This window comes from Ambystoma mexicanum, chromosome 11 (genome assembly GCF_040938575.1).
Source record: "Ambystoma mexicanum isolate Mex_15411 chromosome 11, UKY_AmexF1_1, whole genome shotgun sequence".
NCBI lineage: Eukaryota > Metazoa > Chordata > Amphibia > Caudata > Ambystomatidae > Ambystoma > Ambystoma mexicanum.
This window is the reverse complement of record NC_090934.1, coordinates 1,256,403,037-1,256,415,216: the sequence shown is the minus strand read 5'-3', so window position 1 is coordinate 1,256,415,216 and position 12,180 is coordinate 1,256,403,037. Positions and strand designations below refer to the sequence as shown.

Below are 12,180 nucleotides of genomic sequence, written 5' to 3'. Positions count from 1 at the left end.
TTTTATTTTTATTGGGGTGGGGGGGTCCCCTTCAATAAAATAAAGGTCCCCAGTCCTAGAAAATAAAATTAAGTGCACACTACACCAGTCAGAGGGAGTTGTCCAGTGCTGGAATCTATAATTTATTTCAGCACCTGGACAGCTCCCTCTAACTTGTGGTGTTTCTTTATTAGGGGGGGGACCCCAAACCCCAATTTTCAAAATGTAACTTTCCTCGACCCATTGAAATTTTCAACCCAAACATCCATACATCTTTTTTAAAGGTTTTTTGAGTTGGAAATTCAATGAAAAAAAATTCAATGAATATGCTTTTTGATGGAAAAGCATTTCAATGAATGAATTTCGATTGATAATGATTCGATGGATAGACTGCATACCGTGCATTAACGATTTAATAGTATGGTTTCCAGAGAGCTTTTTACAGAATCCTGGAGGACCTCATTTGTACTGCCTATTTTTAAAAGGGGTGCAAAGACGGATCATAAAAACTATCGACCAATCACTCTCATGGATGCTGATAGTAAAGTCTTTGCGTCTCTTTTGCCGATGCACTTTGAGGAATGATCTAATAATACAGGAAGGTTAAATAATTTGTAAAACAGTTTTCGTAAAGGCCATAGTATGAACTTAAATGGCTTTATTATGGTAAGGCACATTCAGAAGCAGGCCTTGTCAGATGCACATATCTCTACATATGCAGCATCCATTGATCTATCGGCGGCATTCAATATAGTTGTCCGTAATCAGTTATGGGCAAAGTTGGCCAGTTGGGGTATTCCTGAAGGTCTCCTGAAATTGACCATCGGCCTACACGAAGCATTGGGAATCCGTGTCAGATTGAATGAGGGGCATTTATCCACAGAACTGGTCTGAGGCAGGGATGCATTTTAGCCTCCTGCCTCAATTTAAATGTGTCTGATGTTGGAGATTACTTAAGTGCAGCTGCTTTTATATCCCCCCCCCAAAACGTGGCCCTTTAAGATTCTATGGCTCGCATACACCGATGATTCTGAAAACATTTTGACAACTTGCGTATTGGGCTTCAGAAGCTGTTATCTGTATTTGTGATTTTTGCTAGGGAGAATGGTTTAATGATTAATCTCAGCAAAACAAATATTCTGGCATTTTCTAGGGGGGAAAAGTGTTTCTTGCACAAGTGGTATTTAGAACAAAATGTATTGACCAGAGCATCAAGCGTGTCACTTATTTAGCATTCCTATTATAGGGAAACCACAGAAGACCGTGATTCGTAATGCAGTTAAATTAAAAGCTGTGTTGTTCACCAGTCAAACAGTGAGAATTAAAAGAACATGTGGTGGTTTCTCTATTAAGCAGATGTTCACCTTCTATCAAAGCAATGTTCCAAAATTGATATATGGCATGGAATTGTGGGGAAAAGTGGCATATAAATCGTTGGTTAAGGTTGAGGCAGCTTTTTGGAGAAGGGTACTGGGTGGGCCCATTTTTAACCCTCTAGCCGCCATTCGCTTTGAAATGTGCCTATTATCGTTATAAATCAGAGTGAAATGGAGGCTTCACCGTTTTTACTTGAAAGTAAATGTCCCCAATTGGAATTAATTATATCATTAAATATATGTGTCTGACAATAAAGGGGGTGGAAAGGCAAACGTTTTAACAAAACTGGTGAACATTATGTAATAACATTAAGTGAGATTGGATGCAATCTTAAAGACTTGGACGATAACCCAGACAAAGTGAAATGTACTTTGTATAATTTGACTGGTCTAAAACAGTGGATTCCTGTCATAAAAACCCCTATGTCTCACGTGTCCTTGGAGCATAAAAAAGAGGCACAGTAGCACTTTATTTGAACATATTCGCAAATTTGCTCCATAGAGAAGCCATTCTCTGCTTCAGATGGAATTTATTTTCCACAAAAGAGGTTCTTCTGAGATATAAAAAAAAGAAGCAGAGAGGTCACCTGTCGTTTTTGCAGAGATGTGAAATCCTTTGAAACCATAAGACATTTACTCATTGATGGCACTATTTTTATAACCATGAGAGACGCATATTTTAGGAAATTAACTGCTGATTTAAATTGTTGATTTATCATGGAAAAGATATTTGGGTGCGATTCCAATGTCATTTGGAATCGTGGTAGCAGGGTATCTGCTAAGCTTAAAATTGGACTCTTAATGTTAGTCATTTTGGTATTTGAAGGTATTTTAAAAGGTATTTATTCATATGAAATTTCATACTTTTATTATGAAATGTATGTATTTATTGTATTTGTTCATTTATAACGCACAAACCATCAGGCCCGGAGGCATTAGGGCGCAATTTGTGCAAAGTTTCAATAATGCATATATACAGACAAAAATTACATTAACAGAATATTAAGTGTTTCTAGCTACATATATTACAGTGCTGCTAGGCATAACAGAAGATATACCCATAGGGTGTACAGAAGTCATAACGGAGGTCAGCAGGCCATAGTATGTAAGACAAAGGCTCAGAGCATGTCCTAGTGCTGGTCAAAAAGCCACAATTTAGTTTTAGCCTTGAATATGTTGAAAGAATCTTCCTCTCTGATTGTAGGGGGGAGGGAGTTCCATATCTTTGGCTAGGACAGGGAAACTAGTGCCCCCCGCTTTTTGAAGTTTAAACCTAAGGATCTATAGACATTGGGTCTGGGCAGTTCTTAAAGGTCGGGCGGTCGAATCGCGAGACAGCCGACTGCAGAGGTAGATAGGGGCCTTGCATTTGTGCGTGAGGGCAAGTGTTTTTAATGAGATTCTCTGCTTGACAGGTAGCCTCTTTAGGTTGGTTCTGGATTCTGAAATGTGGTTGAGGGTGATGTTTAGGGCAGCTCGAATGGCATTGTTCTGGGTTGTTTGGAGTTTGTTCAAGTTCTCTTGGCTAGTGCCTAGGTAAAGCGCATTACAATAATCAATTTTAGCCATAATGAGAGTTCTAGCTAGTGTGATACTGTTGGGGGTGGTAAGAAACGGTCTGCAGGCTGCAATAAGTTTGCATGTGTATGCAGAGGCAGATCTGACTACATTTATTTGTCTAGATAGGGATAGGGTAGCGTCAAGGTAAAAACCCAACGTTTTGGTGTCTTTCGATACTCGTATGGTATTACCGTCTATGGTGAATGACTGATAGGATGGCTCTAGTTTGCTCAGGCGTTGAGGTGCCCAAGATAAGGAGCTCCGTCTTATCGTCATTTAGGCATAACTGGTGTTGGGCCATCCAGGCTTGGATGACCAGGTAGACGTCGTTGAGGGCCTTTGGTGTCAGCTAGATAATTACCTGTGATGGGAATGAGTATCTGGGGGTCATCCGCATAGTTAGTGTAGGAGACACCCAGAAAGTCAAGCACATCAAAGAGCGGTTTCGTGAAGATGTTGTTATAAAGTGTAGGTGACACGCAGGATCCCTGAGGTACGCCGCAGTAAATAGGGGAGGGGTCCGCGGCTGCGGATGGTGCAAAGACCCTCATGGATCTATTGCTCAAAAAGGATTTAATCCAGGCCGCAGCAGAGGACGAGAAGTTGGCAGCAGAGTGGAGGTGCCTGCATAGGATCTGGTGTTTGACCAGATCAAATGCGGCAGAGAGGTCGAGGAATAGAAGCATTGCTAGTTTGCCCTTATCCTTCAGTACCTCAATTTGGGTTTTTAGGTCTATTAAAGCAGTTTCTGTCCCATGTCTGGGCCGAAATCCGGATTGTCGTAGACCTAACAGGTTGTTAGATTCCAGGTAGTCTTGGATCTGAAGGTATGCTGCGCGGTCTACAATTTTAAGCAGAAACGGTACTGTGGTGATAGGTCGGAAATTGGTAGGTATACTTGGGTCTAGGGAAGGTTTTTTGAGCAGTAGGATCACACAAGCCTCCTTAAGGTTGACTGGGATAATACCTGTTTTAAAGGAGAAGTTGATGAAGGCCGTAATGAATGGGGCCAGATCATGGGCAGAGTCCTTAATGATGGGAGCTGGGCAAGGGTCACCTTGGCAGTTGGATGGTTTAATTCTCAAGATGATATTTTCTACCTCAGTAACGGTGAGCGGTGTAAAAGTCGAATGATTTGGTGTTAGCAGTGTCTGGAGGGAGGGTCCTAGCAGGGGAGAGTGAGCGGTTGTGGAGATTAGACTGTCCTGCTTGTCTTTAATTTTAGATTGTAGCATAGAGATTTTATTTAGTAAGGCTTCTTGAATGTTAGCACACCATTTACTATCTTTCGTGCAAGTGTCTGGGGGTGGAGACTGGGGTTTCTAGCTATTTTAGGATTCTGAAAAGTTCCTTTGTATTTGAATCCGCTTGCAGAATACGATTGTTAAGAGACTCTTTTTAGCAGTGATGAAAGCATCTTTGTAGGTGAGAGAGGCAAGAAGGAAACCATCTTTATGCTCATCAGAAGGTGGCTTTTCCACCGATTTTCTGCACAACGTTTGACTTTGCGGAGTATTCTTAACTGTGGGGTGAACCATGAATTAAGATGTGCTCGTGGTTTGGCCTTCCTAATTTTGATGGGTGCTATAGAGTCTATGGCCGTGATAGGCGTCTGCTAGGGAGGTGGGATCAGAGCAAATGTTAGTAGCCGCAGTGAGGGAAGGGAGTAACAGTGGGAGGAGTTTCTCCTTAGTTATGTCTTTTTTACTTCTGGTAGGGAGTGCTGGGGCTATCGGTGTCGGGGCTCACGGGGTTGCTTCAATATTAAAAGTTATGATGTGATGGTCAGACCATAAGCAAGGGGTATTGTCAATAACCTTGATGTTGCAGTTAGAGCCGGCTAACCAGTCAATGGGCCTGCCTTTGATATGGGTGGGTTCTTGAATGTACAAGGTGAATCCAAGGTCAGTTAGAACATTCTCCAGATCTATTGCCACAGGATCTTTAGGGTCACCAAGACCTAAGTTGAGGTCGCCTAGGACGATTGTGAGTTATTTTTAGTTTTGTCAATTTATGGAGGGGACTTGATGATTTTAAAGGTTTCTTTTTGTATATATTTTTTTTTGTATACATATAATTATTACCTTTCTTTAGGAAATCTAAAGTGAATTTTGTAATTGGGTCTCTTTTTGAAGTATTTAGTGAGTGATATGAATGTTTGATGTTATATGACGTGTATATTAGTGTATAAGTATGCATTGTAAAGGTTTGAATAAACCAAGAGTACATGAAAAAATATATAAGACTCAGTAAGGAAGAGTCTGTAAAGGCCGCTCCAAACACCTTTTTTCCTTTTCATTGCCCACCGAAAGGTTTTTACTAAACAGTTTTTGACTATGCAACATAGCCTTGATAGAAGAGTCTAGTTTCCCATCTGGATAAATTCACTCATAGGCTGTGTAATACAGAAGTAGAAAATTGACATTTGCAATAAAACTATTTTAAAGGGCATAAGGTAACATTTGAGGAAACATGGGAGTAGTATTATGTTTTTTGTACTGCGCCAGCTCACCTCTGTAGTATTCTCAAAGCGTATAAATCTTGTCTGAGTTAGTATGCGTTAGTCTTACCCAGGGAAAGCAGGATCTTCGTCTGCTTCGGATGCATTTTCCGAAAAATGGTGTAATACAATGAGAGCTTCACCGAAGAAAATGGTGCAGAGCCTGCGAGGGCCTGTGAGCAAGTGTTCAATAGGTGGAGATTGCTGTATATTAAATATATTTGTAAATGTAAAGTCTGGGTGTGTGTGAGGAGCTCGATGTGCTTGTGCTATGGAGTCCCCATACACATCTTCTTAGTGCCATCACACAAGCTTTTAAGCTTGGGGTTAATGTATATTTGTCCAATGTTGAGACATCACATGTAGGACTGAATTTGTCTAGAGGTATAAGGGTAATGGCAGGTACACGTTATGGATAACATTGGTTACAGGTAAGGAACTATTTCTATGTAATCTATGGTTTTACAACGTCCATGGTGTCTGCACATGAAACAGTAAGTCTTGATTATCTTTCTCTTGCCACCCCTCCCCCCACAATGTGAAATCATTTATTGCTGAGTAACAAGTGTGCGCCTTTTTTCATGTATATAGTAAGTGGATTGTGTGCTTCACCTCCCTTTCTTGTCTCTGCAGCTCGTGAAGTATTGGGAGGCGTTTCTTCCGGAAGCAAAGGTCATCTCCTAACTGGAACTCCTGACTGCTCACTCTTCCCTTGTCCTCCTGCCTTTTTATACAATATACCTCTCTTGGCCTTTTAACATCTTAGTTAGCACTCCCTTCACTGCTTGTACCGTCAGATTTTAAACCAAAAAAAGGAAGAGCAAAACAAGAAAATGGGATCTTCCCTTTCCCTCCAATAACCATTCTTCCTACTGTATATTTTTCATTTAACTCCTAAATATATTTTCTTATTAAAATAGTTACTGCTTTAAAGGAAGAAAACGAAAAGAAAAATAGGCCAATTGGGTGATGGGTTTATTGGGGGGAGGGGGATTATTAATATATATATATATAAATAAAAATGTATATTTTTGGGAATGCGGTATAGAAACCAAAATGGAGCATTTCTATCATTTTTGCTTAGTGCTATGAAAATCTTACATAATAAACAATTTACAAAAAACTGCTCAGTAAAGTGTCATATGTTATTGTTGTATGGATATAATTGTTCTTACTGTTTCAGTGTAACCTATTGTTTCGATGTTTCGAGAAAGCAGTGAATTTTGTTGTATATTCGGTGCTTGCCTAGGACTATAGTGGTACCTGGTACAGAGAGTAATGTACATTGAATGTAATTCCATCGCTCTAGAGAGCACTGCCTTGGTGTTGCCATGCTACAACTGACAAGCTCGGGTATGGATAAATAAAGCGTGTATGCAAGTATTCTCATGCAACTTGCAAGTTAGAAACATCCCATTTTACCCTAATTTTCCTTAACTGATTACCAACACTGATGATTGGTACATTTGCCATGGTTATAATATTAAAACCACCTAACCTCTATTTAATCCTTTCAAGGCCTCGACTCTGTGTGTGCACACACTGCGATTCCTGTACATTCTTTGCTTCAACAAGCACTCTTAAAGTAGCAAACATAATCCCTCCATTAGCAACAGCCCTCAACTCCTCAGACATCTTATGAATTGCCAAACAATTCTGAAATCCTCCTAGCCATTCAGCATTGTGCCCTCAATTCTGATGGATATCTTTAGTTACTCCAACAGATGAAGGACCAGTTCCAATCGCAAACATCAAGGGTTCCACTCCTGATTGGATGCAGAACAGCATCCCGTATTCCATCTGGCTGGCTCTCCACCATAGCATCTTTGTCAACCTTAACAATCTTTCCAACATTTTTCTCCACGTGAAGCTGTTTTCATAAGGGCTTTAACAAATACATTTTAATCTGTAGAAATTGCCATTTTAAAAGTGATTTTTAAGACAGAGGAACAGGCATATGATCACTCCGGGGCAAATAAATGCGTCATTGTTGCTTTTAGCCAGAGAGCCACCACAGATCCAGGTGCCCTTCTCGTTCTATTTAAGTCCTCATGTAGGTGGTGTTTCAGGGCTTATGCCGTTCTGGTGTTGGGACTTGGGACATCAAGTGACGGTCCCACCACCAGGCGGTCGTCCGCGCATTTATTTTCCAATAACCACTGCATTGGAAACATCATCAATAGCGATGCCACCTCTAACTTGATGTATCTTTCCAAGTTTGTCTTCTGCACGCGATTACTACTGCCGTTCCTACCTCGCTGGCTGTTCTAAGCACCCGCCATGTGGTGTTTAGAAAGTGAGGATTAGAACATACTGTGTTTGGGCCCTTTAAAAAAAATGGCGGCCATGCTTGAAAAAAGTGGGTTTTTTTGGGTTTTTTTTTGTGGTATTAAAAATGATTACTTCAACCTTATGTGCATGTTTTTATCTGTGCCTTGACTGTTTCTGCACATTGATATTTCCGCATGCGGACTCTGTCATACGCAGTTAGCTAATGCCATCGGATTCAAGACTTTAGTCCAGTTACATGCCCTTCGATGAGATAAATGATATGTCATTAATAACTTGCCTGTCCACAAGTGTTTCTCGGCACGGCAAGACAAGGGAGGGAAGACTGGGAGGACAAGACAAACAATCTTACTAAGCATTGTGTCATTCAGATAGTGCAAGTGTGACAACGCAAAGTGCAGGGGGAATGGAGAGAGGGAAGTGCCAGGGAGAAGGAAGTGGCAAGTGCAATCAGGGCAGCATTGCTCTGAGTTAGTACCGACAGACCAGTGCGGCTTAGGGTAAGTGCAAGGATGCAGGAGACTGTAGAGGTTACATTCCCTAAGTGTGCGGTAGGCCTAGAGGCAGTGCAGGGGAGACTGATCATGGAGGAGCCTGGTACCCCAACAGTAGCGAGGTGGTCAGCAGGGGAGGGAGGGGGAGAAAGCAGAGGAGAAAAGGAAGGGCTTGAGCTGCTCTGGAACTTCAAGTGGCCCGGCTGAAGTTTGAGAGGGGCAGGGAGGCCATTCCAGATGGAGGCATCTGCAGAGGAGAGAGATCTACCCTCGTCCCTCCCTCCCCTCCACTCTCTGCATGGAGAAGCATCTGACCCTCAGAGTTGGAGGTAGCTGAGCAAAGGGCTTGAAAGGAAGGTATTTTGGAAGAGAGTTGGATGTAGTGCAGACCCCGGCCTCAGAAAGCCTTGTGGACAATGCAGAGGGTCTTGAACTTGATATTTGCAGCCACTGGGAGCCAGTGGAGAGATTTCAGGGCTGTAGAGATGCAGTCCCTGGGCTTGAGGCCAAGGATAAGTCTTTCAGTCCTGTTCTGGATTAGTTGCTGAGGGCTGAGAGTAGAGGAAGGCAGATTGAGAAAGAGGCTGTTCCAGTAGTCCAGCCTAGAGAGAACCAGGGCTCTGGAGACAGTGAGCTTCTGGGGGAAAGCGAGAAAAGGAAGAATACCTCTGAGAAGATGCAGCTGGTAGTCTCCCTTCTTGGCAAGATGTGTGATGTTGTGGAGAGAAGGAGAGGGTGGAGTCGAAGATGACACCAAGGTTTTTTGCCTCACAGGAAGACGAAGGAAGAGGGCACAAAGAGAGCGGCCAGAGTGAGAGGGAAAGCGGGAGCAGGGGTCCCAATGAGAAAGATCTGTCTGGCATTAAGGCACAGGTCGTTGGAGGCGCACCAATCCTGAATCGCAGATGCAGTCCAGAAAGAGCAAAAGAGGAGAAGAGAGGAGGCTGAAGGAGAGCAGCGGAGTGTCATCTGCATAACAGTGAAAGTTAGAGGAGAAGGTAGAGTTCAGGTGGGCCATAGGGGCCAAGTAGATGGGAAGAGCTTGGGTGAGAGTTTGGGGCCCTGGGGAACGCCACATGTGGTGAGAGAAGTGATGTAGAGAAAGGACCCAAGTTGGACCTGGAAGGGTCTGGCGTGGAGGAAGGAGGTAAACTACTTCAGACCCTGATCTGTGATGCCCCAGTTCTCACAGACACTTGATCAGGATGCAGTGGATGACCGTGTGAGAAGCAGAGGAAAGTTCAAGGAGGATGATGACAGAAGGAAAGCTGGAGTCCAGATTAGAGGGAAGATCTTCACGGGTGTTCAAGAGAGCAATTTCCGTGCCTCTGGCTGCTCTGAAGTCAGACTGATGGTCATTGAGACAACCAACCGATTCAGTGTGGAGACTGAGCTTGGAGATGGACAGCTTTTCCAGGAGTTTGCCCAGGAAATGAGTGTTAGAGATTGGGCGAAGTTTTGCTGGACACAGAAGATCGGTAGAAGACTTTTTAAGGAGGGGGTGAACAAGGGAGTGCCTGAGGAAAGCGGGGGGAAAATCCTGTGGTGAAAGAGTGATTGCAGAAATAGTCCAGGGCTGGAGCGAGGGTGTCAATAAGGTCCTTGATGGCTCTGGGAGAGCGAGGGAGCACCTGTTTGGATGACACTTTCATAGATAGGACTTGTCTAGAAACCTTGTCAGGTGGTGTCAGAGAGAAAGGGGAGAAGGGAGGCGGAGAGACGGCCAGAGGGGGAAAGCAAGGACAGGATTTCCTGAGTTTTAGTGGTGAAGTGAGATGCCTGGGCCATACAGATGGCTTTGTTGGGAACAGGCGATGTGGAGACTGCAGAAGGATTGGGCAACTCCTCGCAGATGAAAGAGTTTGGCCGTGTTAGAGGCTGCAGAGACGCGTGCTTAGATGTGGACTCTCTTCTTGGACAGGACAGAGTTTGTATTGCCTTTGGCGCAGGCAGCAGGCCAGTTTGTCAGAGGATGTGCCTGAAGCCCTCCACTTCCTCTCAGCCACCCTGCACTTGAGTTTCAGGGAGGCGAGGTCGGAGTCATACCAAGAGTTGCACCTGGAGGTAGGCTTCAGACGGATTCTCCTGATGGGGACACGCATGTACAGAGTGTTGCAGATAAAAGATGCAGGTTATAGAGGGCTGTATCAGAGTGTGAGTCTCTGCTCCTACTCCTGTGGCTGAAATTAGAGGCAAAGGCATCCACTGATGCACACTTAATGTGCCGAATGACCGAGAAGGTAGGTGGCAGTGCTTGGGTGGGCTTTGCCTGAGGGGCAGAGAGTTTCAGGTGAGAGGAAAGCAGAAAGTGGTCAGTCCAAGAGAGAGGACTGCTGAGAGGGTTAAAGAAGGGGGTTGTCTGAGGAGATGAGAACATTCAAGGTATGTCCGGCAGTGTGTCGGACCAGTGGGTAGACTGGAGAGAGAGTTGCAGAGGTTGCAGAAGAGCCCAGAGGAGGGATTAATAGCATCCATGTTGAGGTCTCTGATGAGGAGAAGTTGAGAGGTGGAGGCAAGGAGAGACGAGGAGATGTCTGTCCACTCTTGAGAGGAAGATGAGAACCTGGCCAGGTGGCCTGTAGATTGTGGCCACAGTATGAGTCCAGGAGAGATGGAGAGCCTCCAGACGAGGCATTCAAAGGAGGAGTAGGCCTTCATAGGAATGACGGAAGCAGGGACCCACTCTGGAAAGATCAGAGCTACTCCACCTAACACTGTATCACAAACACTGTTTCAGATGTAAGAAGTTGCTTGTGCACTGCTGTGTCGTGGAGACTTGGAATGAGAGTAACCTTCTGGACCAAAGTTTACAAAACCGGTATGAACGAATATTTGGACTGCCACTGTTATATGTAGTACATGAACTCGTGCAACTTTTTGTGGTCGTGGTAACACCAGTTAAAGATGCGCATTCTGTCCACGAGGTGGCAGTAAAGATGTTGCTGTGATTTGGGAATTCAAAAGAGAAATGTATTTTCCACCGTTCTCAAGGTGTCTTGAGGCACCACGGGAACAGTAAAAAGTTACATGGATGTAATCTATAAATTGATGTGCGGACTCTACCATTGGCATCCTATTTAAGTGTTGCAACAGTAGTTCACTTTTTACAGTGTCATTACTGTTCTAATTCGAATGTGCTAAATAGATATTCGAGGGGATTGGGTCCTCCGACGTATTCCATATCTATGACAGTAATCACCACAACTGTGCTGTTTCGGAAAATCTTTCTGCGTCCTGATACGCTGTCCTTGAGGGCCTCCGTCGAGCCGACGTCACTGGATGTTATAAGTCGGACGCACGATGCCCGTAGCCTCGGTTCCGTTTTTTCAGCGAAAGTGTTCGCTTCGGAGATCTCAGCGCACCTCAACTCTTCCGAGTTCTGTTCTTTCGGTTCCTCGAACCTGTTAGTTTGTGATATCGCATGTCGTCTTCATCTTCTACCCCGCGGCCGGGTTTTAAGAAGTGTTGGGACTGCGGGTCCAAGATGTCGTGAGGACCACGACACGGATGACTGTGCAGAGTGCCAGTCGCTTACTTCGAAGGCCTTGCGGGAGCGTAAGAAAAAGCTTTCTGTAGGTAAGGTGGCCAAGCCCCGGAAGTCGAGGTCTACCGGCCTTTCGACTGACGATTCGAGGGGCGACTCTCAGCATCGTCATCGTCGGTCTGGGGGGGTCTTGGTCCCGGAGTAGGTCCCGCCATTCCTCTGCCTCTTGGAGGCACTCTCAGAAGCGCCGGCACCGGTTGCCTTCCTCGTCTGAGGACTTTGCCCGTCGGCGGGTTGCTTGTCCCAACAAGCATTCCACTCCTGGCGAATGGGATTCATTTCGGCAGGTGATGATGGCGATTTTTCAGTCGCAGGGTTCCGGTCCGTCCGCGCTGTCGAAAGACGCCGGCCGTAACCGTGCTAGAGACACCACTCGTACGCCTTCGGGCTCGAGCGGTCGTCGCGATCACCGGGCGCCTTAGTGGTCCCAGTCGGACA

At 44.6% G+C, this 12,180-nt stretch overlaps 1 protein-coding gene across 1 annotated transcript in view; it reads left to right on the top strand.

Annotated features, from left to right (window-relative positions):
* Nucleotides 1-6,348, top strand: part of SNX1 (sorting nexin 1) — a 1,264,276-nt gene extending 1,257,928 nt beyond the window's left edge. The window contains exon 15 of the mRNA XM_069624696.1: nt 6,049-6,348. Within this exon, the coding sequence (XP_069480797.1) occupies nt 6,049-6,099 (51 nt within the window). The 3' untranslated portion in view covers nt 6,100-6,348. The remainder of the gene's footprint in view (nt 1-6,048) is intronic.
* The last annotated feature ends 5,832 nt before the right edge of the window (nt 6,349-12,180 follow it).